At 48.1% G+C, this 27208-nt stretch overlaps 1 protein-coding gene across 8 annotated transcripts in view; it reads right to left on the bottom strand.

The window, feature by feature from the left end:
* Ldlrad3 (low density lipoprotein receptor class A domain containing 3) overlaps nucleotides 1-27208 on the bottom strand; it is a 228508-nt gene that overhangs the window by 118225 nt on the left and 83075 nt on the right. For all 8 annotated transcript variants that reach the window (XM_048788604.1, XM_048788603.1, XM_048788602.1 and 5 more), the window contains exon 3: nucleotides 2207-2332. In XM_048788604.1, the coding sequence (XP_048644561.1) occupies nucleotides 2207-2332 (126 nt within the window). The remainder of the gene's footprint in view (nucleotides 1-2206; nucleotides 2333-27208) is intronic.

The following is a 27208-nucleotide window of genomic DNA, read 5'->3' as shown; positions in this document are numbered from 1 at the left end:
GCGCAGGGGGAGGGGGCGGCTCTGCCTCTCAGCAGGCCTCTGCTCCTCTTCTGCCGGTGGGTCGCAGGCCCGCCTACCTTGCAGGAGTGATTGGAAGCTCTGTCCCGCCACGGGCCACTGGGCCTTTTCTGCCGGTGGTCACCGTTCCGCCTACCTGGTAGGCGCGGGGGGTGGGGGGCCCACACTTTTGTTTTAGATCACTATTTTTTATATCAATGACTCCGGGCCAGCCACAAGATAAAACCCTTCTCGGATACTATGTCGTCTAATTCTCACAACCAACAACCACCCTGGGATGCAGGCGCTCAGCACCCGGGTCGAGAGACCAGGAAACCACCTGCGAGCAGATTCTACCCACACCCACTTCCAGCTGCCGTGAGTGACCTGCGTGCTCCCTGCCGAGGCGGGTGTCAGTCACCCTACCACCCACACAGCAGTCCCCCGGCTGTGCCAGGCCTCTGCCAGCTGAGAGCCAGAGATGACATGAGCGCCAGGAGAAGGCACGTGGGGCAAACGTCCTGTGTTCCTATGAGGAGGGGACCCCATGACTGACAGCTCCCTGAAGCTGCCCAAATAGCACAGCAGACAGATGCCCTGGGCTCCAGGGACTTAAAATAGAACCAGAGGCCAGAGAAGATCAGTGCATCCACACGATCTCTGAGTCACCGAGATCTTAAACTTATGTTTTAGAAAGAAATGAATAACACGAGAAAACGGTCACAACGAAGAGCACATCACAACTGAGTACATTACAGGAGTGTGTGTGTGTGTGTGTACTAAGTGAGTGTGTGCACATGCGTGTGTATGTGTGCAGACACACATACTTGTACATGTGTGGAAAGAGGGAAGATAGACTGGCACCAAGTTGCTCACACATTAACAGCATTTCACTTTGACTTACGGGCCGTGGGCAGTTTGGTTTCTTCGTTATAATTTATTTCCTAAGTTCTTTACAATAATCAGAAGAAAAGAATCTTATAAAGTTATGAGAGTGGTGGGCGGGTGGTGGACAGGGAGGAGTAGTGGGCAGTGGATGAGGGTTGCTAGGCCACTGCATGATTCTGCAGGAGGTGAGAGGGGTGGATACGTGTCACTGCACGTCTGTGCAAACCCACAGCGTGGACGACATCGGGAGGGAACCCTAACATGTCCTATGGACTGAGGTGACAACTTGTGGCTGCAGGGTCATCAAGTGTAACAAATGCACTCTGGTGGGGGTACTGACCCTGGCAGGCTCCCAGGGGGAGGCGGGGCATAGGGGACCCCGTTACCTTCCTCTTAGTTTGGCTAAAACCTCAAACTGCTTAAAAACATGAGCACAGAAAAGAAATGTGTGGATCTGCTCAGTTCCCACAACAGGCACAGAGGGTCAAGTAGTGGAACAGGCAGGGGGGAAGGAAAAAGAAACAGTGACCAGGGTGACCAGCAGCAGCAGGGACAAAGCACTTGCCGGGAGAGCTAGGACAACATTCAAGGTGGGACAGAGACACCTGAAGGTCACAGAGGCTGCAGTGTAAGGTCACTGTGGAAACAGGAATGCCTGCATGTACCCAGGCCAACAGAAATCAAGCCCAGCAGCAAGACTGCCCCGAGGCAAGGAGGGACAGAGCAGAGGTGACAGTGTGTCTGTCTGTGTGTGTGTGTGTGTGTGTACACATTTGTCTGACAATATACTGATATCATGGACTATTACACAACAGGTAAAAGGAACCAGGGCAGACAGAGTCAACAATGTTATCCTACTCGTAATTTTTTCAACAACATATTCTTATGGTCTGTATAATAAGCATTTTTAAGAGAGTTCAAAGTAGGAAGGAAAGCAAGGAAGAACATGATCACGGGGTACTGAGTCAGAGTCCATCAGGTGAGGGTTTGGGTGAACCTGGAAATGGCTCTGCTACTGGTGAGCGGTCTGGGCTCTCCTCACTCAAGGCTCCTCGTCTGTTCACTGGGGACAAGACACCTGCGTTTGCAGGGCTAGTGTCGGAACTGCTCAGGCACAGTGCACCCCACCCTGTACGGCCCCCGGGAAGTTGCAGCTGAGCATTCACAGATAAACACAAGGAAGAAGTGGCAAAGACAGGCTGTGGGTAGGAGCAGGAGAGCCAGCTGTGAGGTGGGGAGCGCAGAGATGGCATGGCCAGAAGGGACAACCTGGCTGGCTGGAAAGGTCAGGGATGGCAGGGTCCCAGTCCTCGGCACTTACTGCAGTTCTCCTCGTCACTGCCGTCAGGACAGTCCTCAAACCCGTTGCACCGGAAGCGGCCGATGATGCAGTGGACGCCGCTGGCGCAGGGGAAGAACGTGGGGCCGCACTTGGACTTAGCTTTTGCTGCAGAGAGGAAAAAAGACGGAGAAACAGCGAGACGTCAATCAGGACGGTAAGGTCTCAGGCCACCGCGTCTTCCTCCTGTCCCCTCTGAAAGTGCAATGAGCCCTTGCAGGTTTACCTGGGGGTCCCCGAGGGAGGCTCACCCCCACCCCCACCTGGGATGCCCAGCGAGCCCGGACCCCCACATACAGCATCCCCGAGGAAGGGAGGGGCTGATCCTGCCCCACACAACCTCTGCACCCCCCAGGCACCCAACCCCAGGTGCCAAACAGAGGAAGGACTAGGTGGACGGTGAGCCGGTGGGCGATGGATGGAGCTTGCATCTCAAGATGCTGAAGAATCCACTGAAATTCCTTCCCGGGTGTCAAGTAATCACGGTTGACATTTAGCAAGTGCTCACTGTACCAGGCCCTACGCCAAGCGCTCTGCCCGGATTATCTCCTCTAATCCCCCCAGCGGCCACCCAAAGGGAAGGCATGCAGAAGAGCTCACGCCCGGGCACGGCCCTCCTTACAGAGGCTGCAGGCCAGGGTGCTCCTGCTTGGCTGGAGCCTGGGAACCTGGATTTGGGGAGGGGTCCCTCCACCGTAACTGAAGAGAGCAGCTCCCTGTGCCTACACTGTTTATGCCAATGGAACAGTTTGCGCTGAACACCTGCTTTCCTTTTGAGAGTCTGGAATCTGGGGACATGTGAGGCCGAAAGGGCTCCTGCAGCCGTCCAGGATAAACACTCTGGGCACTGACTCGCTAATGTGCCTGCCCGGTAGACAACACTTCACACATGTTACGACCCACTTCGAGGGAATCAGAGGCATCCTGTGGAAGGGACCAGGGCCTGCTCCACTCTGGACTTCACTGCACCCCGGTTACCTCTGTGGATTCTGCTTTGTATCCTTTCCCTGAAATAGATCAGGGTCAAGGTATACGACTATACGCGGGGTTAAGTGAATCCTAGAAAAACTGGTGAATCTCGGATGGCCTTGGGGACCCCCATCACGGATGTCAAGTGCTCATCCCCTTTCATAGATGCATTCTGAGGATAAAGTGACTTGCCCAATGTCACACAGAGCTGGCGTGAGGCCCTGGGCACCCCTGACTCCAAGAAGCCACAATCCCAATCAACTCAATGGCACGGCTTCTCTGCCCAGGGTTTGTAATTTTCCACAAAAGAAGAAATTCATCTTGCCTTCCTGCCATATCAACAGTCTGGACAGAAACGGTTGATACTCAGGCTTGATGGAGTGTCCTGCTAAACCAAACGGCTCTGTGGGGTAATGCACTTTCTTGTTAATGGTGCTCACTGCATTGGTTGGTGATTGGGAGGTGTTACGATAGGATCTGTGGCCACGTCCAGGTAGCAGGCTCTCCTGAGCAGCCCTCTCGCTTCCTGTCTTAGAAGCAGGACCCACAAGTCCTCCCAGAAGGAAGGGCCATTTCTTTGGAACAAACAGGCCCTAAATCACCTCCGTGTTCCTGCCCTTTGTAACATGCCCACTTTGGCAGCAGCTGATTCACAGTCAACAGGGTGTAAAAGCCTGGGACGTGTCCAGGTTTTAAAAACCCACGTGGCCTTGTTTCCACCTGGAACAACCATAATGGTGTTGGGGAACCCTTCTCAAAAAACCCAGGAGAGCCCTGCCTTCCGATTCCAGCTCTGGGTCTAAGCCCTTGAGCAAGTTTCTAAACATTGTTGAACCTGTTTCTTCATCCACGAATTTCAAGTGCCATCTTTTTCCCAGGGCTCTGGTAAGTAGTCCATGAGATGACCTACATTAAGCACTTAGTACAGAGCATGGCATACAGCAGATGCTCAATTAGTGGAAAGATTCTGCCATTTATCATCATCACTAGAATTTTAAAACTGACCCTTCAGCTACTAGAACTTTTTTTTCCCCCAATTACCAGAGTTTAAAAAGCTCATTATGGAAGGGCTCTGTGAACGGATAGGAAATGACTCCCATGATATACTGTTAAGTGGGGGGAAAAAGTGCAAAAGAAGGGCTGGGGCTGTAGCTCAGTGGCAGAGCACTTGCCTGGCACGGGTGAGGCACTGGGCTGGATCCTCAGCACCACATAAAAAAATAAAATAAAGGCACGCTGTCCGTCTTCAACTATTAAAAAATATTTTTTAAAAAAGTGCCAAAGAAGACCTAGAGTATTTTGTCGTTCATATCGGAAGAGAAGGGGGTGAGGAAAAGAAAGAATAAAAATCACAACCATGTGTTGGCTCATCTGCACAAAAGAAATACAGGAAGGATCAACCAGAAATTGAACAACTGCAGATGGGTAGGAAAGGAACAGAATCCAGTAATAAGGATAAGAAAGGTGCATACTTCTGTGAGCGTATCTATGTGTACAGATAGAGTCAGTCCATCTACCTATCTACCCACCTACCTCTCTCAGTTCACATTCCGTCTCTCTGTATACACATCTGTCTCAGTTTATATTTGCATAGATAAACCCAGGGAAGTGTCTATCTTAGAGCCACGATAATAGGATCCAAAAAAAATTAAGAGTTAAGATCAATCACATGTTGGAGAACTCAAAACGGAATTTAAGCAGTAACAAGTGAACACAACCTCCTTCTTCCACATGAATAACACCCCACTGAAGTTAGAGGTTTAAAAAGCTAGCCTTAAGCAACTGTGTACAACATTATTCTGACTGGATTCTCTAAGGTTAAAGGGGAAAAAGGACTCCATGTAAATACTGTACTGCGGTTATATTTATCTCGCACAGGGGCAGGGAATTGCAATCCTGAAACTACCACTTGCATAGGCAAGGGCTGGACAAGGCAGTCGACCTTCCGTCAACAGTAAGAGCTGTCAGAGGGAGACGGCCCCTGAGGAACCCTGGGGCTTTGGCCTGGAATTAAAGGAATGTTTTTTTTTTTTTGGGGGGGGGGGTTGTTTGTTTGTTTTAAGAGAGAGAGATGAGATGAGAGAGAGAGAGAGAGAGAGAATTTTTTAATATTTATTTCTTAGTTTTCGGCGGACACAACATCTTTGTTTGTATGTGGTGCTGAGGATCGAACCCGGGCCGCACGCATGCCAGGAGAGCACGCTACAGCTTGAGCCACATCCCCAGCCCCAAAAGGAATGTTTTAAAAATCAGGCAGATAGACGTGTCTACTAGATGGAGAGAGAGAAAAATAGCTAATAAAATAAATATTGATTTGTGTGTGCAGAAGAGGGGTGTGTGTGTGTGTGTGGGTGTGTGTGTGTGGGGGTGTGTGTGGGTGTGTGTGTTCCTTAGCTCTTTTATTGACAAGGACTAGAAACAAAGATGTCCCAACAGCAACAAGCACATCCAGCTCTCAGACCATGGTTTCTAAGTACCATTCAACCAGCCCAGGAAGCCCAGATCTTAGGAGAAGTGGCTGGTTTCAGAGGGGACCTTCAAGATGAACCTCCAGCATCTTATATTGCTAGAATATAAAGAAGGGTTCAAAGTGCCCTGGGGGCAAGTCGAAGGGCCGAGGAATTAACCTGAACTCCCAATAGCCCAAGCTGGAACAATCTGAGCAACCAAAAGGTATTGAATTGCAAACCAGAGGATGAGATGAACATCCCTGAGGCCCTCCTGATACCAAAGTTGGTTGAAGGCACCAGTATATGGTTGGGGAGGGATAGAAGAAATTCTCATTAATGAATGTAAAAGGGGTGCAGGAAACAGAAAGTCCCTCTTATGCAAACAGGGCAGTAATAACTTATAGAGGCAAGAGGTACCAATGTGGTTGCTAAAGTCAGAGGAGGAAAGCTTGAGGAGAGACAGGGTATCTGCAAAACCTCAAGGATCTCCCCAGTATGCTAATTAATCACAAAGGGGAAAAAATAGTGACTGAGAAACTTGGCAGGTGCCACCTTACCAGGCCATCGTGGTCAAAATGAGAGTCACTGGACATCAGCAATACAGTCCCCCTCGAATGGGGAACAGAGGCCACCACATCACCCTCTGTGCTCTACTTGCCAAAAATACACAATTCAAGGTAACCATGAGAGGACATCCGACAAGCCCGAAGGGAAGGCCTTCCACAGGCTAACTGACCAGTAACCTCCAAGGTCACAAAGGCCAAGAAGAGGCATTTGCAAACACTGGAGAGGCCCCCAGGACTGGGAAGGACGGCGACGGAACTCCACCAGTGCCGATTCTCGTTTCGATCCTTGCTCTAGGGCTCTCTCAGATGTCAATCATATTAGTGGACAATGGACAAGGAGTCTGAGAACTCCCAGGACTACTTCTGCTCCTTTTCTGTAGGTCTAACATTATTTCAAAATAAAAACCTATGATCAGGCTCCCTGTGGAGTACATAAAAATACAGAGCAGGAAAGAACATTACCTATAATCCTCCACTCTGAGGCACCCCAAATTTGCATTCTTCTAACGCAGCTGACGCCTTTATACATACAATTTTTTTTAATGTCCCAGGATTTTTTTTATTGCACATTTTATTTTGAGAAACTTTGTGATTTACATAAAGTGCTAAAAAAGATCCCATGTACCCTTTTCCTACTTTTCCCCAATAGTAACTTCTCGTAAAACTATAGGAGGACGTCACGACCAAGATGCTGCCATTGCTGTGGCCAAGATACAGAGCATCTCCATCCCCACCAAGAGCCCCCAGTGACCCTCGGACAGCCAGGACCAACACTCTCCCTCTCCCACTTCTCCGTTAACCCCTGGCAATCACAGGTCTCTTCTATATCTCTACACTTTTGTCATTTCAAGAACGTCATGTAAGTGGAATTGTTCGTCATATAACCTTTTGGAAATGGCTTGTTATTTTTTTCATCCAGTGCAAGTCTCTGGAGAAAACCCTCCTGTGATTTTGTAGATTAACTTGCTTTAGAGCTACAACACTAAATATTTTCCAAAGTTTATTGTGGCCACAAAAATATTTCATCGTATTGATCAACAAGATTGTTCTATCATTTCCTCCATGCTGGGCACTTGGGGTGCTAGGGTCTGGATGTGGTTCATTCTCCTAAGGTTCCAGCTTGGTTCCCAGGATGGTGGTATTAAGAGGTGGTACCTAGTGCAAGGTCATTAGATCACGGAAGCCACTGTTATCAGAACAAGTAAATGCTGGTCTCATGGGGGGAATTAAGTGCTTGTGAGAGTGGATTGTTACAAAAGAGCAAGTCTGACCCCTGATTCACTCTCCGCCTTCCTATTTTGCCATGTTATGGCTCCCTTCCTCCGCACACTCCTGCCATGATGTCATCTTCCATGTGACCCAGCCAAAGGACCCCTCACAAGAGCTGAGCAGATGTCAATGCCAAACTCTTGAACCTCCAAAACTGTGAGCTAAATAAACCTCTTTTCTTTATAAATTACCTAGCCTTGGATATTTTATTATAGGAACAGAAAGCAGACAAATATACTTAGTTATAAGCAAACTTTCAGCATTATAAATTATACAGTAAAGAACACCTTTATATATAAAAAATTGGCCTGAATTACAAATAATATTCTTAGGCCACATTATTAGAAAGGGGGATACAGAGTATGAACATTTCCCCCCAAATACGTAATGTGTTAGGGAGCTGTTTCATTAAATATCCTACCACGGGCCAGACTTTAAAACAAAAACCCATTTGCTCACAAAATATTTCAGAATCTGGGCTGGGGTTGTGGCTCAGCGGTAGAGCACTTGCCTTGCACCCGTGTGACACTGGGTTCGATCCTCAGCACAACATAAAAATAAATAAACAACATAAAGGTGTTGTGTCCAACTACAAATAAAATTTTTAAAAAATATTTCAGAATCACATGCTCACTGTTATAAGTGATTATAACAATGGTGGGGCCCAAAGCCCACCCCCAGGTTCAGTGATTCACTGGGGGGAATCAGGACTCAGCGTCCTACCTGCAGCTAAGATTTACTGCGGCAAAAGGACACAAACCAAAACTGGCCAAGAGGAAAGGGACAGAGGTGAAGCCCAGAGCAAGCCAGATGGAAGCCCCCAAGTCCCCTCCCGGCCATTGCAGAGCAACAAGGAGTGACAACACTCGTGAAAGGCTGTCACCCAGGAAGCACGTCACTGAGCCGGTGTCCAGGGGCTGCCTGGGGGCTGGTCACATGGACATTCTCAGTTCCCAAATTCCCAGAGCCCAACAGGGAACCCGGACAACCTCGCTGCGGAGCCCAGCTGGTCTGGCTCTGGGAGTCGCCCGTCAGTTACCGAAATTCAGGTCCTAATGACGGCCAAAACCACTCCTCCATGGGCCCTGGGAGGGACGTTGTGCTCCTTCTCTGCACAGATGCGTCTGGAACCTGCAGGGCCAGGTGACAGGGCAGAGAAGCAGAGGCGTCCCATTTCCCAGGGCCGCGTCTGCGCCTCAGCCAGCCCTGCATCCACCACGTCCTCCCAGCCGGCCCGAGGCCTCCGCCCACTGTTCCTGGGCCAGCCGGCCCTGCTCTGGTCACCTTTCAAGGGATCAGAGAAGAAACGCCACCTCGGGGCTTGACCTCCAAGCTGGCAGGGTATCCTCATAAACTTCAGCCTGTCACCTTTCCATGGAAAATGTCACTGGCTTGCCGTTGCCTTAGAATAAAGCCTGCAGTTTCCACTGCCGTGTCCCCCAGCTCTCTGGCTTCCCACGCTGCTGCCACCCCAGGGCCTTCGAGCTCCTCCACCAGGCAGGTCCCAACTCAGGGCCTCTGCACAGTGCGGTGTCCCTCTGCCGGGACGCCTTCTCAGGGCTCAGCATGGCCCCCTCCATCTTCCTGAGGTCCTGCCCTGCGCCCTCCATCACTCCAACCCTACCCTGCTCTGCTCGTCCACCCGAGGACACACCCTGACCTGACGTGACACCACTGCCTTCCCACGGTGCCACCTGACGTCCCTGCTACCCACTCCCAGGACACACATCTGCCTGAGTACTTTGAACCAGCCTTTTGAAGGAGCTGTATGGAACAGGGCCCACGACTGGTGCCTAAAAAATATGTGCCAGATGACCTGTGAGAGGAGACAGTGGGACTGGACAGTACCAGCAACCGCTTGCTACACACCTGCATGGGCTGAGTAAGCACTGAGCTGTTCTACAGACCCTACCTCATTCACTCCCCTTAAGACCCACTGTACAGACAGGAAAACTGAGGTCTACAAGTGAAGATTTCCCTTGACTCAGTTGCTTGACTCCCCGGTAGATCTCCCTACTGCCCCGTCCAGCTCCAAGGAACGAGGCTGCCTGAGACAAAGAAGTGGTGCAGATATGAATGATCAAAAGTGAATTCGCTACCACCGCTATTAGCCAGCTCCTCGGCCCCGCCCTGCGCCCTTTTCAGGAGTGACTACTGAGACATCCTGCCTGGTGGGATGCTGAGCTGCTGCTTGTCAGAGGGAGCCGTCCTGGTGATATCCATTTGCAACATCACAGGCCTGCAAGGACTACCGCTGGGCGGGTCACAGGCACCCAGAGAGCGTCTGGCAGGGGCACAGAGAGAAGCCGGGGAGAGCCTGTTGACATGGCTAGGGGCCACTCCCCCACACCACAGCCCACAGGGCCCTGAGGGGTTCCAAGCAAGGCCTGACTGCTCTCCTGCTGCCCCAATCTCCCAATCTCCCATTGCAGCAGCCCCTGGCATAGAGTGGACCCAGGCTTGTCTGTCTTTAAAATCGTCACGGCAAGGGGGACAGAGCACCTGTTCCACTGAGTGCTGGACACCCCCATCCCCGCCACAAGCCGTGCTAAGCTGCGTTCACTAGCAAGACCCCGGGGCTCTGCCCAGTGTTGGCTTTATTTTCCTGATCTGAGTCCTTCCCCTCCCTAAAGTCTGCTTGTCACCGTTCTGGATTTAAAGACCCAGACGATAAGCCAGGGGCAGTGGCGCCTGCCTGCAATACCAGCGACCCAGGCTGTGGCATGAGGATCCAAGAGGAGCGCAAGTTCAAGGCCAGCCTCAGGAACTGGGTCAAACTTTTATTTTACCACCGAGGACATACACAAATGCACGATGACTTCCACTCACTATCAGCCTAATTAGAAGTCAGCTTTCACTCCAAAAGCCACAGTCTTGGCCAGAGATATGTAGTGTGGGGACCAGGAGAGAACTGAAGGGCACGAGGAGATGGCCCAGCATCACCAAGTTGTGACACCTTGGGACACAGATCAGATCTTCATGTGCATAACAACCAAAGCCCACAGGTAGTCGGCACAGGCTCATCCGGTCACTGATTCTCACACACAGGAACGCTGAGGCCCAAGGAGGCGACTGACTTGCCACAGTCTCAGAGCTCTTGAGGGTCAGACTGGCAGAGTCCAGTCCTGCTCCGAGTCTGGCCTCTCTCAGACTCACTCTGCTTGACGCAGGTGCCACAGGGCCATCCCTGGTCTGATTCAGGAGAGACCCAGAGAAAGGGGGCCCTGAGACCAAAAGCCCTTCTCCCATATGGCCAGGACTTCCCAGACCTCTCGCCTGTGGCTCTCAACCTACCCAGGAAGGGCTCAGGGCTGCCCACCCATCCTGGAGGATGACATACTACCACCGGGCCCTGCTGTCGAGGGCTCCTTCCCCAGCCTCTCCCCAGGTGGCAGTCACACCAAGGGCTGGACAGAGGCCGCAGTGTGGGACCACCAGGAGCTCAGCTGCTCAGGTGTTGCACTGCTCAGGCTGTGGCTTGGGCTCCAGCCAGAGCTGCCGGCCGCTGGCTCTCCCTCCAGACCCCTGTGGTTGGTGCAATGAGCCACGGCTCCTCACCCACTGCTCCCGCCAACTCCAGCTCCAGGATCCTGCCAGTGTGTGGCTGAGGCGCCCAAAGAACTGGACGCAGGGGCCTTCCACTTCTGCAAAGTCACCACCCTGGCTTTCACAGACACAAGGCCGCTACTGTGAGACATATGAAGGGGAAGGTAAACACATCCCAAACCGTCCCCACCCGATCAGCACACCCTGGACAGCCTGGTAAACATGGTCTTGAGCGTGGTCTCCAAACTGCAGCACACGCAGGGGTCACCCAGACCCTCACGAATGCAGCAGGTGCGGGGTGGAGCCTGGGGTTCTGCACTCCTGGCCAGCTCCGGGCAGTGCCGCTGGCTCCGAGCACCAAGGCGCAGGCCAGCAAAGGCCACTGCCTCACTCACTGCGGTACCTCCAACGCCCACTAAGGTGCCCGCATGCAGGCTAGTCAATAATTACTGACGAATGCATGAGCAAAAATCTGAGTATGCAGCTGGACTTAAATGCCACCGTAAAACACGTGGTATTCTGAAACATGCTCCGGCCACTTTGACATATTATGACATCTCTTCACGTCAATAACTCCTGGTCCACATGGCCACTTTCAATGGTGAAGGGTAACTTTACTGCCTCTCTGTATTCATGAGTCATACTGATGGACAGTTGGGGTGTTCTCGATAAGCAACATGCATCCAGCCGCTTACACGGTTTTTTCCCACTGACACAATATCTCCAGGAGGTCTAACTGCTAGGTCAAGGGACATGCATAGTCCACGTTTTGGTATACTTTTGATCATGCACCACCTCTCCCTGGGGAACTGGTAGTCTTTGGGCCACAGATGGCTAAGAGAAAAGCCTTCCCACCCAAGGTCATGCTGAATGTCTCCTATTAGCAAGGATATTCCTAGAAAGGCAAAGGCTGCGAACAACCCACAGCTCCTCTGCATCTGGGGGAAGTCGGTCCTTCACTGCTGCCACGCTCTATTATCCTCCATCCATCTCTGTCTCCTTTCATTTTAACATCTGTGTATTTCATTACTCTGCAGAGTAGGGGACATTAGTGTCTGGTCAAGGAAACCATGACTCTTCTTTTTATCTTTCTAAATTTGGCCCGGGTGCAGGGCATCAATCTCTGCTGGAATTGGTCTGCCTGGGTTGCACTAATCACAGGCTAATGCAGAGTGACTCTGTGCCTGGGAGCTGGTCCTTCACTTCACTTCCTGGGCTGCACGCACCCTCTTGTCTCAGGGTACTGACAAAGGACAGGGTCTCGCTCCCAGGACTGCCCTCCTCGCCAGGGTTTCTCTAGAATTCCACGTCCTCCAAGGCAGTTTTGCAAAGAGCAACTTAGTGACCCACTGCAACCCAATCATGACAGATGCTTCTGAAATTTCAGGTTCCTAGGCCCCTCCCAAGGGGAATCTGCATTTTTATTAAGCACAACCAAGGATTCCCATGAACACTGACATATGAACATCCTTGCTAAAGTCTGCATATGACTTGAGTGTGTCCCCCCAGAATGTGTGTTGAAATTTAATCCCCTTCCTGAGGTAGAAACTGTGATATTTAAAGGTAAAGCCTTTGGGAGGGGATAAGGATTAAATAAATAGAGTGGGGACCATGACTGAACCCTGGAGGCTTTATAAAGGAGAGGGACAGAAACCAGAAGAGACATGAACTAGTGGGCTCCCCATCTCTTGCCGTGCAATGCCCTAGATCGATCCCCTCAGGACTCTGCCAGCCAAAAGGTTATCACCAGATGCAGCCCCTGGACCTTGCACCTCCAAAATAAACTTCTTTTCTTTGTAAAGTTATCTGCCCTTGAAAATTTTATTATAGCAACACAAAACAGACTAATATACTTCTACTCAGAGATTCTGCTTAAGTCTTACATCCTCAGAGAATGACCTCATTATTCCTTTCTTTCTAGTACTGTTACTATACCAATCAGCAGCCACTACAAGAATCATGGCTATGGGGACAATTCTGACGTGACTCCTTTAAGTCAAGTCTAACAATGACATCCCCGACTGAGGAGTAATCAGAGGAAGAACAGCCACTGGCAAGTACAGGCCTCTTCCTGGTCTTCCTCCATTTCAACAAGTTTTTTCTTCTTCCACATTTACGCACAAGGCACAAAATGCTTTACATACAAAGCTGTACATTCACACAGAAATGGTCGTGCCCTAGCAAAAAAGCCCTTTTTGCAATTTAAAACTCAAATCAATTTTGTAAGGCTTTATACTTTACCTGTGCATGAAACAAACAGGTTATAGCGGGGGTAGAGGAGCTTTCCCTTTCTGTCCAATAGCAAAATGTTCCTGAGCATCCTTCTGTGGGCCAGGCACGGAGTCAGCTGTGGGGAAGACAGGCTCTCTGACAGCCCAGGACAGATGAGCCTCCGCATGCAATGCAAGAAGTGACCTGCAGAGGGAGCTATGAGACGCCTAATCTCAACCAGGTGAAGGCTGTTGTCAGGAAGGGTTCTCCGTGGAAAGTCTGCCTCTGATGAGATACTTAATCAAGATAGAAACTAATAATATTTACTATCTGAGACCTTACTCATTCCGTTAGTTCATTTCACTTAACACTAATTCACAGACTCAATGTCATACCTGTAGAAATGAGGATACCCAAGAGATACCTAGGCCACGTTTGAAAGTTTAGCATTCATAGAATTGTAGAATGAAGAATGTTCCAAGAAGCAAGAACGGCATGTGCAAAGGCCCAGAGGTAAGAACAACATAGAAATGAAAGAACAGAAAAGAGATCAGTGGAAATGTGTTTTCTCATGTCAGTAAAAGTGTTCAGCACCTTTAATTTAAAAATTGAAAACCCTATTTCTCATAAGAAAAGTGTTATGAGTCAGTTGCAATTCAATTCACTCTAAAATTGGTAGAACGATGACATACAAAAGTTTAAATTAGAAAAAATAAATTATGTAATTTACATAATATAAACCAATGTGCACACCTCTCAAAGTGAATACCCACATGTAGCCGTCACCAGCTAAAATTTTTGCAAAGAGCAATGTAACTGAAATTGCTAACGCATTCATTCTCCCAGCTTATTTTCTAAAAAGTCAAACTGTGGTTCCTTTTAAAAGTCAAAAATGACTTCATGGTTGGGAGCAAGAAAGCAAAGAGAGACTTACAAAAATAACAGACTTTCAAAAAGCAATCTGCCTGGGTTCTGTAAGAAGTCAGGAGAAAGGAGGAGATGTTCTTTCACTGTGATCCCAGAGCAGATGACAAACAGCCCAGAATGTCAAACAGACTCCAAGAACTTAAGCCTGTGAAAATTCATTGAGCAAAAAGCCCTCAGATTGGAGTAGAACCAAGTGTTATCTTTTTTTGGGAGGTGGGGAGCCTCCCAGGGATTGAACTCTGGGGCACAGCCACTGAGCCACACCCCCAGCCCTATTTTGTATTTTATTCAGAGACAGGGTCTCACTGAGTTGCTTAGCGCCTGAGGCTGGCTTTGAACTCGCTATCCTCCTGCCTCAGCCTCCCGAGCTGCTGGGATTACAGGCGTGCATCACCATGCCTAAGTGTTATTGATTGGATGTGATGATGTTTTATTTCTCCCTAAAATAACACATCAGCCATTTCAGACATCATGCTGGAGGGGTGTCATGGTTTAGATCTGGAATGGCCCCCCAAAAGCTCCTGTGTTGGAAGCGTGGTCCCCAAGGCAGCAGGGTTGAGAGGAGGGGCTTTTGGGCAATGATTGCATCCTGGGGGTCTCTGACCTCATCAGAGAATTAGCCCATCAAGTGGACTACTGGGAGGTGGGACCTACTTGGAGGAAGTTTGTCACTGAGGGTTCATCCCACAAGGTTTGGTCCTCCTCTGTCTCATGTTCTCTCTCCCCTCAGCCTGTTTCTGGCTGCCGTGAGCTGAACAGCTTTCCTCCACTGAGCCCTTCTGCCATGCTCATTCTGCCACGGAGCTGGCTACCCTGGATTGAGACCTCTGAAACTGTGAGCCAAAATAAGTCCTTCTTCCTCTAGGGGGTTGTGGTCAGGTATCTTGGTCACAGCGACGAACAGCAGGAGCGAAAGAGACACAAACACAAACTAACAGGAAGATACATATGGAAAGAAGGCACGCGGGTGAAACAGCTTTCCCAGATGATTTGGTCATAGAAAATTCTTCCCACACATCTGCTTTATGCCTAAAACAGAAGTTCTATAACCTGGGGCTGAGGTATCAGAAGGTATCTAAGGTCTGCATTTGTGTCCTCTCCCAGGTCTGCCACATAATAACAGCTGAGACCTTGGACCTGAAAAAAGGAGACAAAGATAACACAGACCTCAAGAGCTCAAGAAATAAAGTGAGATCTTGTGCCTACAGAAGGCAGCCTATCCAGCTGGGGTTCACTCACACCTCCACTCCCGGCATGCCTCAGGGCTCTACAGGTTGCTCTTCTTCACACAGACCGCTGCCCCTGAGAAGAACCAGGAGGAAACACTGTAATCTCTGGACCGTCCAAGGCCTTGCTTGCTCAGTTATTCACTGAAGCAGCATTGACTCTAAGTCTCTGTATGTCACCCATATGACCTGAGCCAGCCATGCGCCCCCAGCTAAGGAATACCTGACCAAGAAGCCAAGAAGGATAATAAACAGAAAACTGCAAAAAAAAATGAGATGTGATAAATGCTCTATGAACTGAACAAGCAGTGGCCTTTCAACAGTTAATTACAGCACTTAGGAATGCAGGGATGGGGGTCAGCCTACCCAGGTTCAAATCCGGCTCTACCACTTACTGGTGGTATGATTCCTGGTTAGTTATTTGGCCTCTTTGTGTCTTGATTTCCTCACCAGGACACGGAAATACCCAGGAAATGGCACTACCTACCTCAGGGAGTTGTGGGGTTAAAAGAGACAATGTAATCACTGCTTAGAACTTTCTCTGGTGGCTAGTACTGTATTAGCTACTGTTATCTATATCCCACACTAGCTATCATTATTTGATATTCCACTAGAAAATATATGATAAAAGACAGTGTTTCATACTTAGTGCTACATATAATATCATACGGTATCCACCATTGTTATTGACATCACTTATTATTATCATTTTTAGTTTCCACCCAGCAGTGAATGCTCAATCAATGAATGGGAAACAGTTTAAGTGCAAAAGGATTCAAAAAATCATGAGACTCCTGCAACCCGGGGAAGCCCGAGAGTACTTCCTAAAGCGTGGCTACTTCAGCTGGGCATGAAATGTCACAGGAGCACGCTGGTGAAGTAGGGAAGAGAAGGGCACTCCAGGCAGGAGGAGTGGCAAGAACAAAGGCGCAGAGGTGAGTCAGGTCACGTCTCACGGAAAGGTCAGCGAGAAGCTGGGGCACCTGGAACATGGAGTATGTGGCAGGAGGTGAGTCTGGGAGATAGGCAGATAGGAGTTGGCACTCATCCTGGGAGCCAGCAGACACTTTTATTTAAAAAAAAAAAGTGATGTGTCAAGTCTGCTTTTTATGAAGAGAATGTTTATAGACCCATGGGATATTATAAGGCCATGTAAGTCAAAGAAATATCTTCTGTATCTTCCACGAAGCCCTTAGGGAACGGAAGAGAGATGCGTCTACAATATTCTTTGGACTTTTAGAGGAAAAGGTACTAAAGACCACATTAGAATGTAAAGTGACTGCCAGTGTCTTTTAAAATGATATTAAGAATGACCAGGGAAAACATCCAGGCAAGTTTGGGATGTGGAAATCACAACCTAGAGGGTTTTTGCAGGTTATTTGTTTTGGCTCTCTAGAATGCACATGCATATGTGTGTGTGTGTGGGGGGGGGGGGTTGTGTGCTCACATATTGGGATGAAAATTCCAGAAACTCCATACACAGAGTCTAAGTCATTCCCAACTGGTACATCTACAGACAGGTCTTGAGGGGATGAAAAAGATCTAAAAGATCATAAATAAATGTGGGTCTGATAACTCACCCTCCCGAGGCTTTTCACCACTTGGTGGAAAAACTTACAGACAGAGGATCTGAATCCCTGGGATTAAGAGCAGATGTGGGAGTAGAGATGGGAATAGAACAAAAATCATCGTTCCCACCTTGAAAAGAGAACTTCATACAGAGACAGCTTCTGACTCCGTGAAAGGCGATATCCAAGGGACAGCTCCTCAGAAGTGTGGGAGAATGAAAAGGAGAACAGGGGCGGGGGGCTCCGTGGCAGAGCTGCTGGCTTAGCACATGAGACCCCGGTTCAATTCCCAGAACCACAGAGAAAGAAAAGAAGAAAGATCTCCAACCCACAAAACTACTAGAACTAACAAATAAGTTCAGCCAAGTTAAAGGACACAGGAGGAATATACCTAAAGCAGTTGTTTTTCTCTATACTAGCAATTGATCCAAAAATAAATTTAAGAAAACAATTCCATTACCTTTGACACAAAAATAATAAAATACTTAAGAATACATTTAACAAAAGAAATGCAAGACTTGTCCATTGAAAACGGCAAAGCATCATTGAAAGAAATTAAAGACTTGAGTAAACAGAAAGACATCCCATGTTCATGGATTGGAGCATCTAACTTTTTTTTTTTTTTTCATCTAACGTATCTAAGACAGCAATACTGTCCAAACTTGTCTACAGACTCAGCGAGATCCTTACCAAGATCTCAGCTGGCTTATTTGCAGAAACCAAGAAGCTGATCCTAAAATATGGGAATGCAAGAGACTTAGAATAGCCCAAAGCATATTTAAAAAGAACCCGGGTGGAATGACTATCACATCTCACTCTCAAACTGTACTGCACAGAGCTAGTAATCAAGACAGTGTGGCTCTGGTGTAAGAATATACATATGGATCAAACAGAATAACATTAAGTCCTTTACAGTTAATTGATTTTTTACAAGAATGCCACGAAAATTCCCTGGAAGAAAGGCCAGTCTTTTCAACAGATGTCTGGAACAACGGAAAAACTGGAAAGTCCTATGCAAAAAGAAATGAACGGGGGCCCCTGCATTGCACACAATGGAATCCTGCTTTGTAACAAAAAGGAATGAACTATTGATGAGGGATACCACGTGGCTGAACCTTGCAAACATCAAGCCAAGGGAAAGAAGCTATATGCAAAGGGCTACAAAGTAGAAATTCACTTCTACTAAGGGTCCAGAAAAGGCCAATCCATAGAGACAGGACTAGGTTGGCGGTCCCCAGGGCCCAGGGGAGGGAGGAATAGGTAGTGACTGCTGATGGGTGTAGGGTTTCTTGTTGGAGAGATGAAAATGTTCTCAAAGTAGAGAGGGGCAATAAATGCACAGCTCTCTGATGGAACCAAATAAAGAAACAAAGTTTTGTGGGAACTTCTGAGATCTGAGAAGTTTGGGGACATCAGAAATTAAAGAGCAGCAAGTTGCTAAATCCACACAACTCCTCCCCAGCTCTTCTGGCTTGCTTCCTGGCAACACGTGGCAGTGCTTGGGCAGGGGTGGGTGACCGTCCAGGGGTGGGTGACTGTCCAGTAGCCAAACCAGGGATGCTGCTAAACAGCCAACAATGCACAGGAAGCCCCCACAAAACAGACACCTCTGTCAATATGTTTGGAGACTAAAGAACCTGTACTAAGGAAAGGTCAATATTCTTGGCTATCTTTTTTGCCTTTTCTGGTTAAAAATTATATATATATATATATATATATATATATATATTAATGGTTAATTTAGCAATAGCTAAATTATGAAATCAACCCAGATGTCTGTCAATAAATGAATGGGTTAAGATGCTGTGGTAGGGGCTGGGGATATGGCTCAAGTAGTAGAGCGCTCGCCTGGCATGCGTGAGGCACTGGGTTCGATCCTCAGCATCACATAAAAATAAAATAAAGATATTGTGTCCACCTAAAGCTAAAAAATAAATATTAAAAAAAGATGCTGTGGTATACAGATACAATGGAGTTCTACGCAACCATAGAAAAGAATGAGGGGCTGAGGTTGTGGCTCAGTAGTGAAGCACCTGCCTCTTACATATGAGGCCCTGGGTTCCATCCTCAGCACCACATAAAAATAAATAAAAAGGTAAAATAAAGGTACTGTGTCCTTCTACAACTAAAAGTATACTTAAAAATAAAACAAAAAAAATGAAATTGTGGCATTTGCCAGTAAATGCATGGAAATAGAGAATAGCACGCTAAGTGACATAAACCAAACTCAGAAACTCAAAGGTGGAACTCGTATGTGGAAGCTAAAGTAAAATAAAGGAGAGGAGGAGGGAAGGAGGGTATAACATAAAGAACCAAATATAAATTAATGGACAAGTGAAAGGAAATCTAGTAGAATGGAGGAGGGGAAGGGGGAGGGAAAGCAGGGATCATGAATTGAAATCTATTTCCATGTGTGCATGAGAGTGTCGGGTGTCGGGATGAACCCAACTACTGTATATAACTCTAAAGCTCCCATAGAAAAGAAATGAAGTGTCAGGAGTCAGACAGACTTAGGTCCAGATCCTGGATCTACTCATGCCATAGCCACGTCCTTGAGAAAGTTGCCAAGGATTTTATTTCCTCCTGATTTTATTTCCACATGTTCCAGGAAGGCACCTAGTATATATAGTTATTTGTCATACAGTCGTAATTTGTTTTCATAATTTTAGGAAAAGAAATCGGCTAAAGTGAAGAAATCAAAAACGCAAGGGGAATGATGAACAGGACTTTACAAAGTGACTGTGAAGACTGGATGAGAAGATCCAGGGCATCAGCAAGGGCTAAGAACTTTTACTATTATAACTTTTTTTTTTTTTTTTGGTACTGAGGAGTGAACCCAGGGGTGCTCAACCACTGAGCCATATCCCCAGCCCTTTTTTGCATTGTATTTAGAGACAGGATCTCACAGTGAGTTGCTAAGTGCCTTACTAAGTTGCTGAGGCTGGCTTTGAACTCCTACCTCAGCCTCCGGAGCAGCTAGGATTACAGGTGTGTGCCACCATGCCCCCTAATATAACTATGGTATTCTGTTTTTTCTTTTTTTTTTTTTTAAGCTACCAATGGGGCTTAGTACCAGGAAATGGGTGACTAGATCACCTTAAAATAGGATTATTCTATCTAGTAACAGTTAGTATGTAAACGAGGGCATTTCATGAGCTAATAAGCAACACAACAGTTGACGTTCGTCACTACACCATTACAACTGAGCTAAAGAGGGACTGGCCGAATACCCAGTTGCCATAGTAGTGAAAGCCTCTGTGGGTCTGATTCATTTTCTTTCCAGCAACCCTTTCTATCTGTCAGGCTGGGCTCTATGTACAAATCCCCCGCTCAGTGGTGGAGTCTCTTAGACTTACTAAACCTAATATTATTCTGCTGCTCAAAAGCCAATTTGCTGTAGTCGAAATTGCCACCAAAAACAAGACAAGATGACAGCCAGTCATTTGTGGTGGGCCTTTGTAATGGAGCTCACTAGTTAGCAGTGCACAGGGGACCTATCAAACCACCTCCCCACACCCGCCCTGGGGTGCTAGAACAAGAGTCCCTCATCCTCACCGAAAATGAGGGAGAAGGAAAGACAGACCTTTCCTGAAGTTTCACTATGTGCTGGGGCTTTTGTGGACCCTGCCTCCTGACACTCGGCGAACACTCCAGGGCAAGAAGGTTTCCCACACTGTACAGAAGACACTGAGGATCTGAGAGACACCTGTTCCAGGAAGGCACCTCGTATATATAGTTATTTGTCATACAGTCATAATTTGTTTTCATAATTTTAGGAAAAGAAATCGGCTAAAATGAAGAAATCAAAAACGCAAGGGGAAAAGGACGTTATAGGGGGAAGTAGGAGAAAAGGTGGCTATAAGCAAAATGCATCCCATTAACTATTATAGGATTACTAGCATCAGTCCCCAGTTCCTCTCTCTTTTTTCCAGATTGAATCTAGGGGTGTTCTACCCCTGAGCTACATCCACAGCCCTTTTTTTTTTTTTTTTTTTTGAGGCCAGGTCTTGCTAAGACCTTTCCCAGGCTAGTCTTGAACCTGTGATCCTCTTGAACCTCAGCCTCCCAAGTCACCAGGATTACAGGCATATACCACCACACCTGGATAAAGGCTCAAAATTTAGTGTGAGTTTCCTAGAAGCCAAAGCATCAAAGAAAATGTGACCAGTCATGAGGTGAGAGAAAGGTATACAGAACATTAAATCCTAACTTTTTACGAGACTAGAGATTTCTGGTACTCCCTCGCCATAACCCCAAGATACAAGTATGAAAAATCATAAAATGTGAGTCGGTTAAGAACCTGAACTCAGGTCACACTAAATTCCAATCCCATCATGGGATGGGTCATGCATGTACTCAGAAAGGATGGATGTGAGTTCTTCATTCATATTCCATGTTCATTTCCTCCATAAATAGTGGGGTAACAGTGAGTAAGAGAATCAACTCTGGAGCTGGGGTTGTGGCTCAGCGGTAGAGCGCTTGCCTAGCACGTGTGAGGCATTGGGTCTGATGCTCAGCACCACATAAAAATAAATAAATTAAATAAAGGTGTTTTTAAAAAGAGAGAGAGAATCAACTCTGGAGTCAGACTGCTCACGTTCAAATCTCAGCTCTGCCACTATGTAGCCACATGATCTTCAAAAGTTATGTAACTTCTGGCACCTCGGATTTCTCGCCTGCAAATGGAGATGATCAAGGTACCCATGTCACAAAGCTTCTGTGGAGATTAAATGTAAATAAAGCATTCAGAGCCGTGCTTAGACTCCAACACGTAAGTGTAAGCTATTAACATTAGACCTGCTTCCACCACTGTCTACGGATATCTGACCATTTGCTAGACATTGGTCCAAGCACAGGTGGACAGAGCCTTGCACAGAGCACACGAGTCTTTTTTTCATGGAGCTCTAGCAGAGGAAGCAAGAGAAAACACAAGCCAAGAAAAATTAATTTGGCAGGTCTAAGAGGTACGTGGTGCTGGAGGGAGATAGGATCGAAACTGCATGGCTAATCTGAGTGATGAGAAAAGAAGCATCTGAGGCCAAAGTAGTTTCAGAAGATCTAAAAGACAAGAATAACTGGGCACGGTGGTACATGCCTATAATCCCAGGGGCTCAGGAGGCTGAGGCAGGAGGATGGCAAGTTCAAAGCTAGCCTCAGCAAAAATAAGGCATTAAGTTACTCAGTGAGACCCTGTCTGTAAATAAAATGCAAAATAGGGCTGGGATGTGGCTCAGTGGTCAAGTGCCCCTGAGTTCAATCCCTGGAACCCCCTCCCCATAAATAAACAAATAAAGACAAGAAGATCCATCCTGGCAAGAGACAGAGCAGCCCAGGCAGAGAGTATATCTCAAGAACAAACACATCTGAAGCCTGGCAATCGCGTGGCTCAGGAAGAAGGGCAGGAGGGATGGTTAGAGCAGAGTGCCCAGGGAGTGAGCCAGGACAATGGTGACAGAGGAAAGAGGCCAAAGAGGGCAGAAGGGCAGCCAGGAGGTGGGGTGGAATCCCAGAGCGCAAAGGCAGGAAAAGGAGTGTGGTCAACGGTGTTCCATGGAGCTCAAACATCAAGAAAGGGTGATTCAATACCCGCTGGATCTGACAATTAGGAAATTCCTGGAGATCTCCAGATCAAACTCCCAACTGTGGTGGATGCAAGAGTCAGGCTCCAGAGGGCCAAGGAGATACATCCAGGCTACAGCAAGGGAGACAGGGCGAGAACTGGGAGGATTCTCATTTGAGGGACAGTCTGGGATCAGATAAGAGCCTGTAGATAACGGGACGAAGAGGCAGTTGCAGCAGGAATCCCCAAACCTGAGAGTGCATCACTTCCATCCAGGAAAACTGGGCACGAGGGAGCCCTGAGCCCCACCCTCAATCCCAAACTGGCCTAAATCCACAAAATTTTGACAATCTCAGAAGCCACTGAGCAGGGCGGCGTTCCTCATGGTGAGGTGCTTTGAACACCTGCAGCTTCCTGGAGCCCATCAGTAGCCTAATGACTGGGAATCTCCTGGAAAAGTTCTGGAAAACTGCTTACTACGGGCTCGAGGTCATTATGATACAGACAGCTCAGTCCCCTATGGACTCTAGACCTTCAAGGCTAGAAGTCCAGCCCTCAGGCCAGCAGCACTGGCGGCCACCTGGGGGTCAGTGAGACATTCAATCAGCCTTACCTGTATGGACTGAGTTGGCATCTGCATTCTACCGAAGGTGTGTGAAGCTCTGGACCACAATGCAGGAAGGGTCTTATGGCAGGGGGCAAGGTACTGGGCATCTGCCACACATTTTTGGTGCAGAGTGTCCTGGGATGCGCATGTTGTTGATGTTACAGAATACAGCAAAGGAGTCCAGAAAGAAACTCCCATCAAGGTTCTAATGTTTCAGTTCCCCAGGGCTGAGAAGCTAAGTCAGGCATAACTTCAGCCACATAAAATACAATCTCTTGGGGCTGGGGTTGTGGCTCAGCGGTAGAGCACTTGCCTCGCACGTGTGAGGCACTGGATTCAATCCTCAGCATCACATAAAAATAAACAAAATAAAGGTATTGTGTCCAACTACAACTGAAAAAAATGAACTAAAAAATGCAATTTCTTTTTGCAGAAAGGAAAATGTTGCCTAGGACACTGAACGTGCACTCCCCATGATCAAAAGGAACCCTGAAAACCTCCTCCGTCCAGACCTGCCATGTCATGGACTTGCCTGCAGGGGGCAGCACAGCAGGCAGGTCAAGGCTCCCTCTAGCCACCCAAGTGCCTCAGCCAGTTACCTAGCTACTCTAAGCCTCAATTCTGCACCTAATAAAGGGGATTCTAGTCGGGCCAATTTTGTAGCATGGTGAGGACTGAATGACATTGTCCATGCAGAACCCTGGTCAAAATGCCTGATTCTTAGAGCTTCAATATGTTCATCCTCAAGCAGTCTGAACCCAGACCCCCCCCAAACTATATGCCCACTTTGGTTCTCACCATTTTGCCTAACTCTAAACCTACCTAAATTCATCGCTACAGGTGTATGCCCACATGCCTGAGAGCCATTCTGTATTTTCACACGGAGGAGGACATTCCATGAAATAATTACAACATCTGTTTTTTAAGTGTTTGGAGATGATCAAGTCACTTTACTGATGGGGAAACTAAGACTGAGAAAAGACGGAGTGCTCACCAACATCAAGTTAGTTCTTCACACCCAAATACACGAAGAAAACCACAGGCGAGCACATTCATTGTTTGGGCTTCTCCCCTGTACAAGGCTGTGCTGGCCACAGAAGAGCTGGGCAGGGCTGGCTCTTCTGTGCCGATCGCGCTGTCTGCCACCCCCCTGGTGTAGTGCTAGACACAGCCAGGAGCCCTATAAACCTGGAATTAAGTGCAAAAGCCACCCGAAGCTGCCTGGTGCCTGCTGTTCCTGAGCACAAAAGCCCCTCATTAGCCCCTGCCTCTGTCTTTAAGTCCAAGACAAACATCAGGATGGAGTCGATGATAATAGGTATGTTTGCAAAGGCTGAGGGAGACAGGAGAGCTGGGGCTCTCCCAGAACTCACATCAGTGGGGACCCAGAGGGAAAAAGAGAGAATCTGGAAGAATCTTTCTTTTCAGAGGAATGATTAGTTAATAAACAGGAATTGCATTTTGGAGGATGTGGGAAAAGAGGATATGAGACAGACTGTTTAAAGTCAAGCTGGGTGACTCTTTAAAAGTCCCCAGACAGAGAGAGAGGTGAGAGAGAGAGAGAGAGAGGTGAGAGAGAGAGAGAGAGAGAGAGAGAGGGAGAATGAATGTGTGTGTTGCTGATGGGAGAAATTCTGTTCCTGCCTAGCGATCCCACCCTCTGGCTCCTTGGTAAGAGGACGCAGCTCTGAGGCAGCAGCAGCCAGAGAGAGGTACTCAAGAAAGCAAGCAGCAGTTTGCCCTCACAGATGTGTAAGCAGTCATTGTTCCTTCACTGGGTCCTTCACGACCAATGTGCACGGGGCACGCCCCGCGTGCCAGGAGCTGCAAGCGGTGTGGGATAACCAAGAACAAGATGGCCTGCAGCTTCTGAGGCCGCTTGAGGGAAGGTACCTGTAGGCTTCAAGGCAGCTGCCTGTTTACAACTCAAAGGCAGAGAAGGGCAGTGCTGCAGGAGCAGGGAAAAGAGACATCTATGCAGCCTCGAGAAGAGAAGGAAAGGTTTCTGGGAGGGGATGTGGTTATAGAGTGAAAAGTTCCTGTTTTTATTCATTGCCCTATAGATTTATTGACCTGCCCATCCACCCACCCATCCATCAAACCACCCACCCACCCATCCATCATTCCAGCCCCCATCAATCCATTCATCGACCCACACACCCATCCATCCATTCATCCAGCCCTCTATCCATTTATTCATTCACCTACTCACCCATTCAACCATCCATCCATTCATCCATCCATCCATCTACCCACCACCCAGCCATTCATTAACCCACCTATCCAATAACCCACCCATCATCCATCCATTCATCCATCCATCCATCCATCCATCCATCCATCCATCCACCCATCCTTCCTAACAACATGTCAATCCACATTCTTTTTAAGCAGCCACATCCTGGGGGTTTACAGTTCTGTGCTTCCACCAACTGAGAAGTCAAAGAACAGAGTGACGTCAATCCTGTAAATAACCATTATTTCTGAAAAGATGCCAGAGGGCAGGTCTCTGCATAGAAGAAAAGGAAGTTCAGAAAAGTAAAATCCTGTGCTCTAAGTTCCATGCCGGGTCAAGAACAGAAAACAGCCTCCTCCCCTCTCCGGCTCTGCAGCGCCATCCAGCCTACCCAGAATTCCCTCACAGAGGCACTGCATTATTACTATTTTTTTAATTGCCTTGTTTTGCTTTTAGACATGTCCTCTGCAGCCACACACAGGGTAAACACCACGCTGCTCCTCTGTGATCTTCCTCAGGGCCAGCCTGAATGTCGACCTTCAAGGAGACCTGTTGGTGGGCAGAAGGAGTCTGGCAGAATTAACAAATTAAGTGATGACATACACCTGCCTTCGCAGCCCACTGTCTGAAGTAAAAAAAAAAAAAAAGGCAACAGAATATTTTTGAGATCCAAGAACATGGCGGGGGGGGGTGGGGGGGGCCAGGGGCTGGCACAAACGGAGGGCACATTAATAGAGAGCCNAAATGCAATTCCTGTTTATTAACTAATCATTCCTCTGAAAAGAAAGATTCTTCCAGATTCTCTCTTTTTCCCTCTGGGTCCCCACTGATGTGAGTTCTGGGAGAGCCCCAGCTCTCCTGTCTCCCTCAGCCTTTGCAAACATACCTATTATCATCGACTCCATCCTGATGTTTGTCTTGGACTTAAAGACAGAGGCAGGGGCTGGCACAAAACGGAGCACATTAAATAGAGAGCCAGGGAAAGTGTGCTCCACACGTGTATTGTTCTCATAGTTAGTCACACTTGCCAAAGCTTGGTGCGCCTCAGGGTGTGATCAGACAGACAGCCCATCACTGTGGATTCTTCTGGAACACACCCTGCATGTCCTACAGGAAGCCCGTCCATCACCTTGTTTGGATGTGGTTAACTGTTCGCATTAGGATTCCCTATAAAGAGAAAAAAGAGGGGTCCACAGCTTCTCTGGGGTGCTGGTACCAGGTTCCCAGGGAGCATCTCCAGCCAGGGTCAAGGCTGGGTCCTCTAACGCAGGGTCAAGGGTGCTAAACAGAGCTTACTGGCATCACTTGGAAACCAGGTGCAACAAGGGCAGCCTGTCCTAGCCACTCTTCCAGAATCTCAGGAGGAGGATTCCAAGCAGATGTTGGCCCGTCCCTCTGACTGTCAGAAGAGTGGCCTGACAGATGCTAACACCGACATCCGCGCACACTGCCCAGCGCTGGGCTCAGAGCCTCACGCTTGCTCCTCATACAGGCAGAGAGGCTGACCCAGTCACACCACCAACAGCGAGTGACACAGGGACCTGAACTCATCACGAGCCCACGCTTCTAATAGCGGAACTCGTTAGCACCCACAACACCCCACTGCCACCTTTGGAGCAGATGTGGGCTCATTATAAGAAATGAGTGTCTGAGTGTTCCCGAGCTGTGGGGGTTGGCAGGGAGCTCTGCTCTGGAAAGGACAATTAGGGTGCTGTCTTTGGCATCACGGATGTCCCGGGGAGATGAAAGAAAGAAAGGTAAGGCTGCTCAGGGGGCAGGTCCCCCAGAGCCAACCCCTTTCGTCTGTTTACCGCAGAACTCTCGGTGAAAATAAAATCGCATGTGAAGC

The sequence above is a fragment of the Marmota marmota genome, unplaced genomic scaffold (assembly GCF_001458135.2).
Source record: "Marmota marmota marmota unplaced genomic scaffold, marMar, whole genome shotgun sequence".
NCBI lineage: Eukaryota > Metazoa > Chordata > Mammalia > Rodentia > Sciuridae > Marmota > Marmota marmota.
The sequence above is the reverse complement of the archived record's forward strand: the minus strand, read 5'-3'. Positions and strand labels throughout refer to the sequence as shown.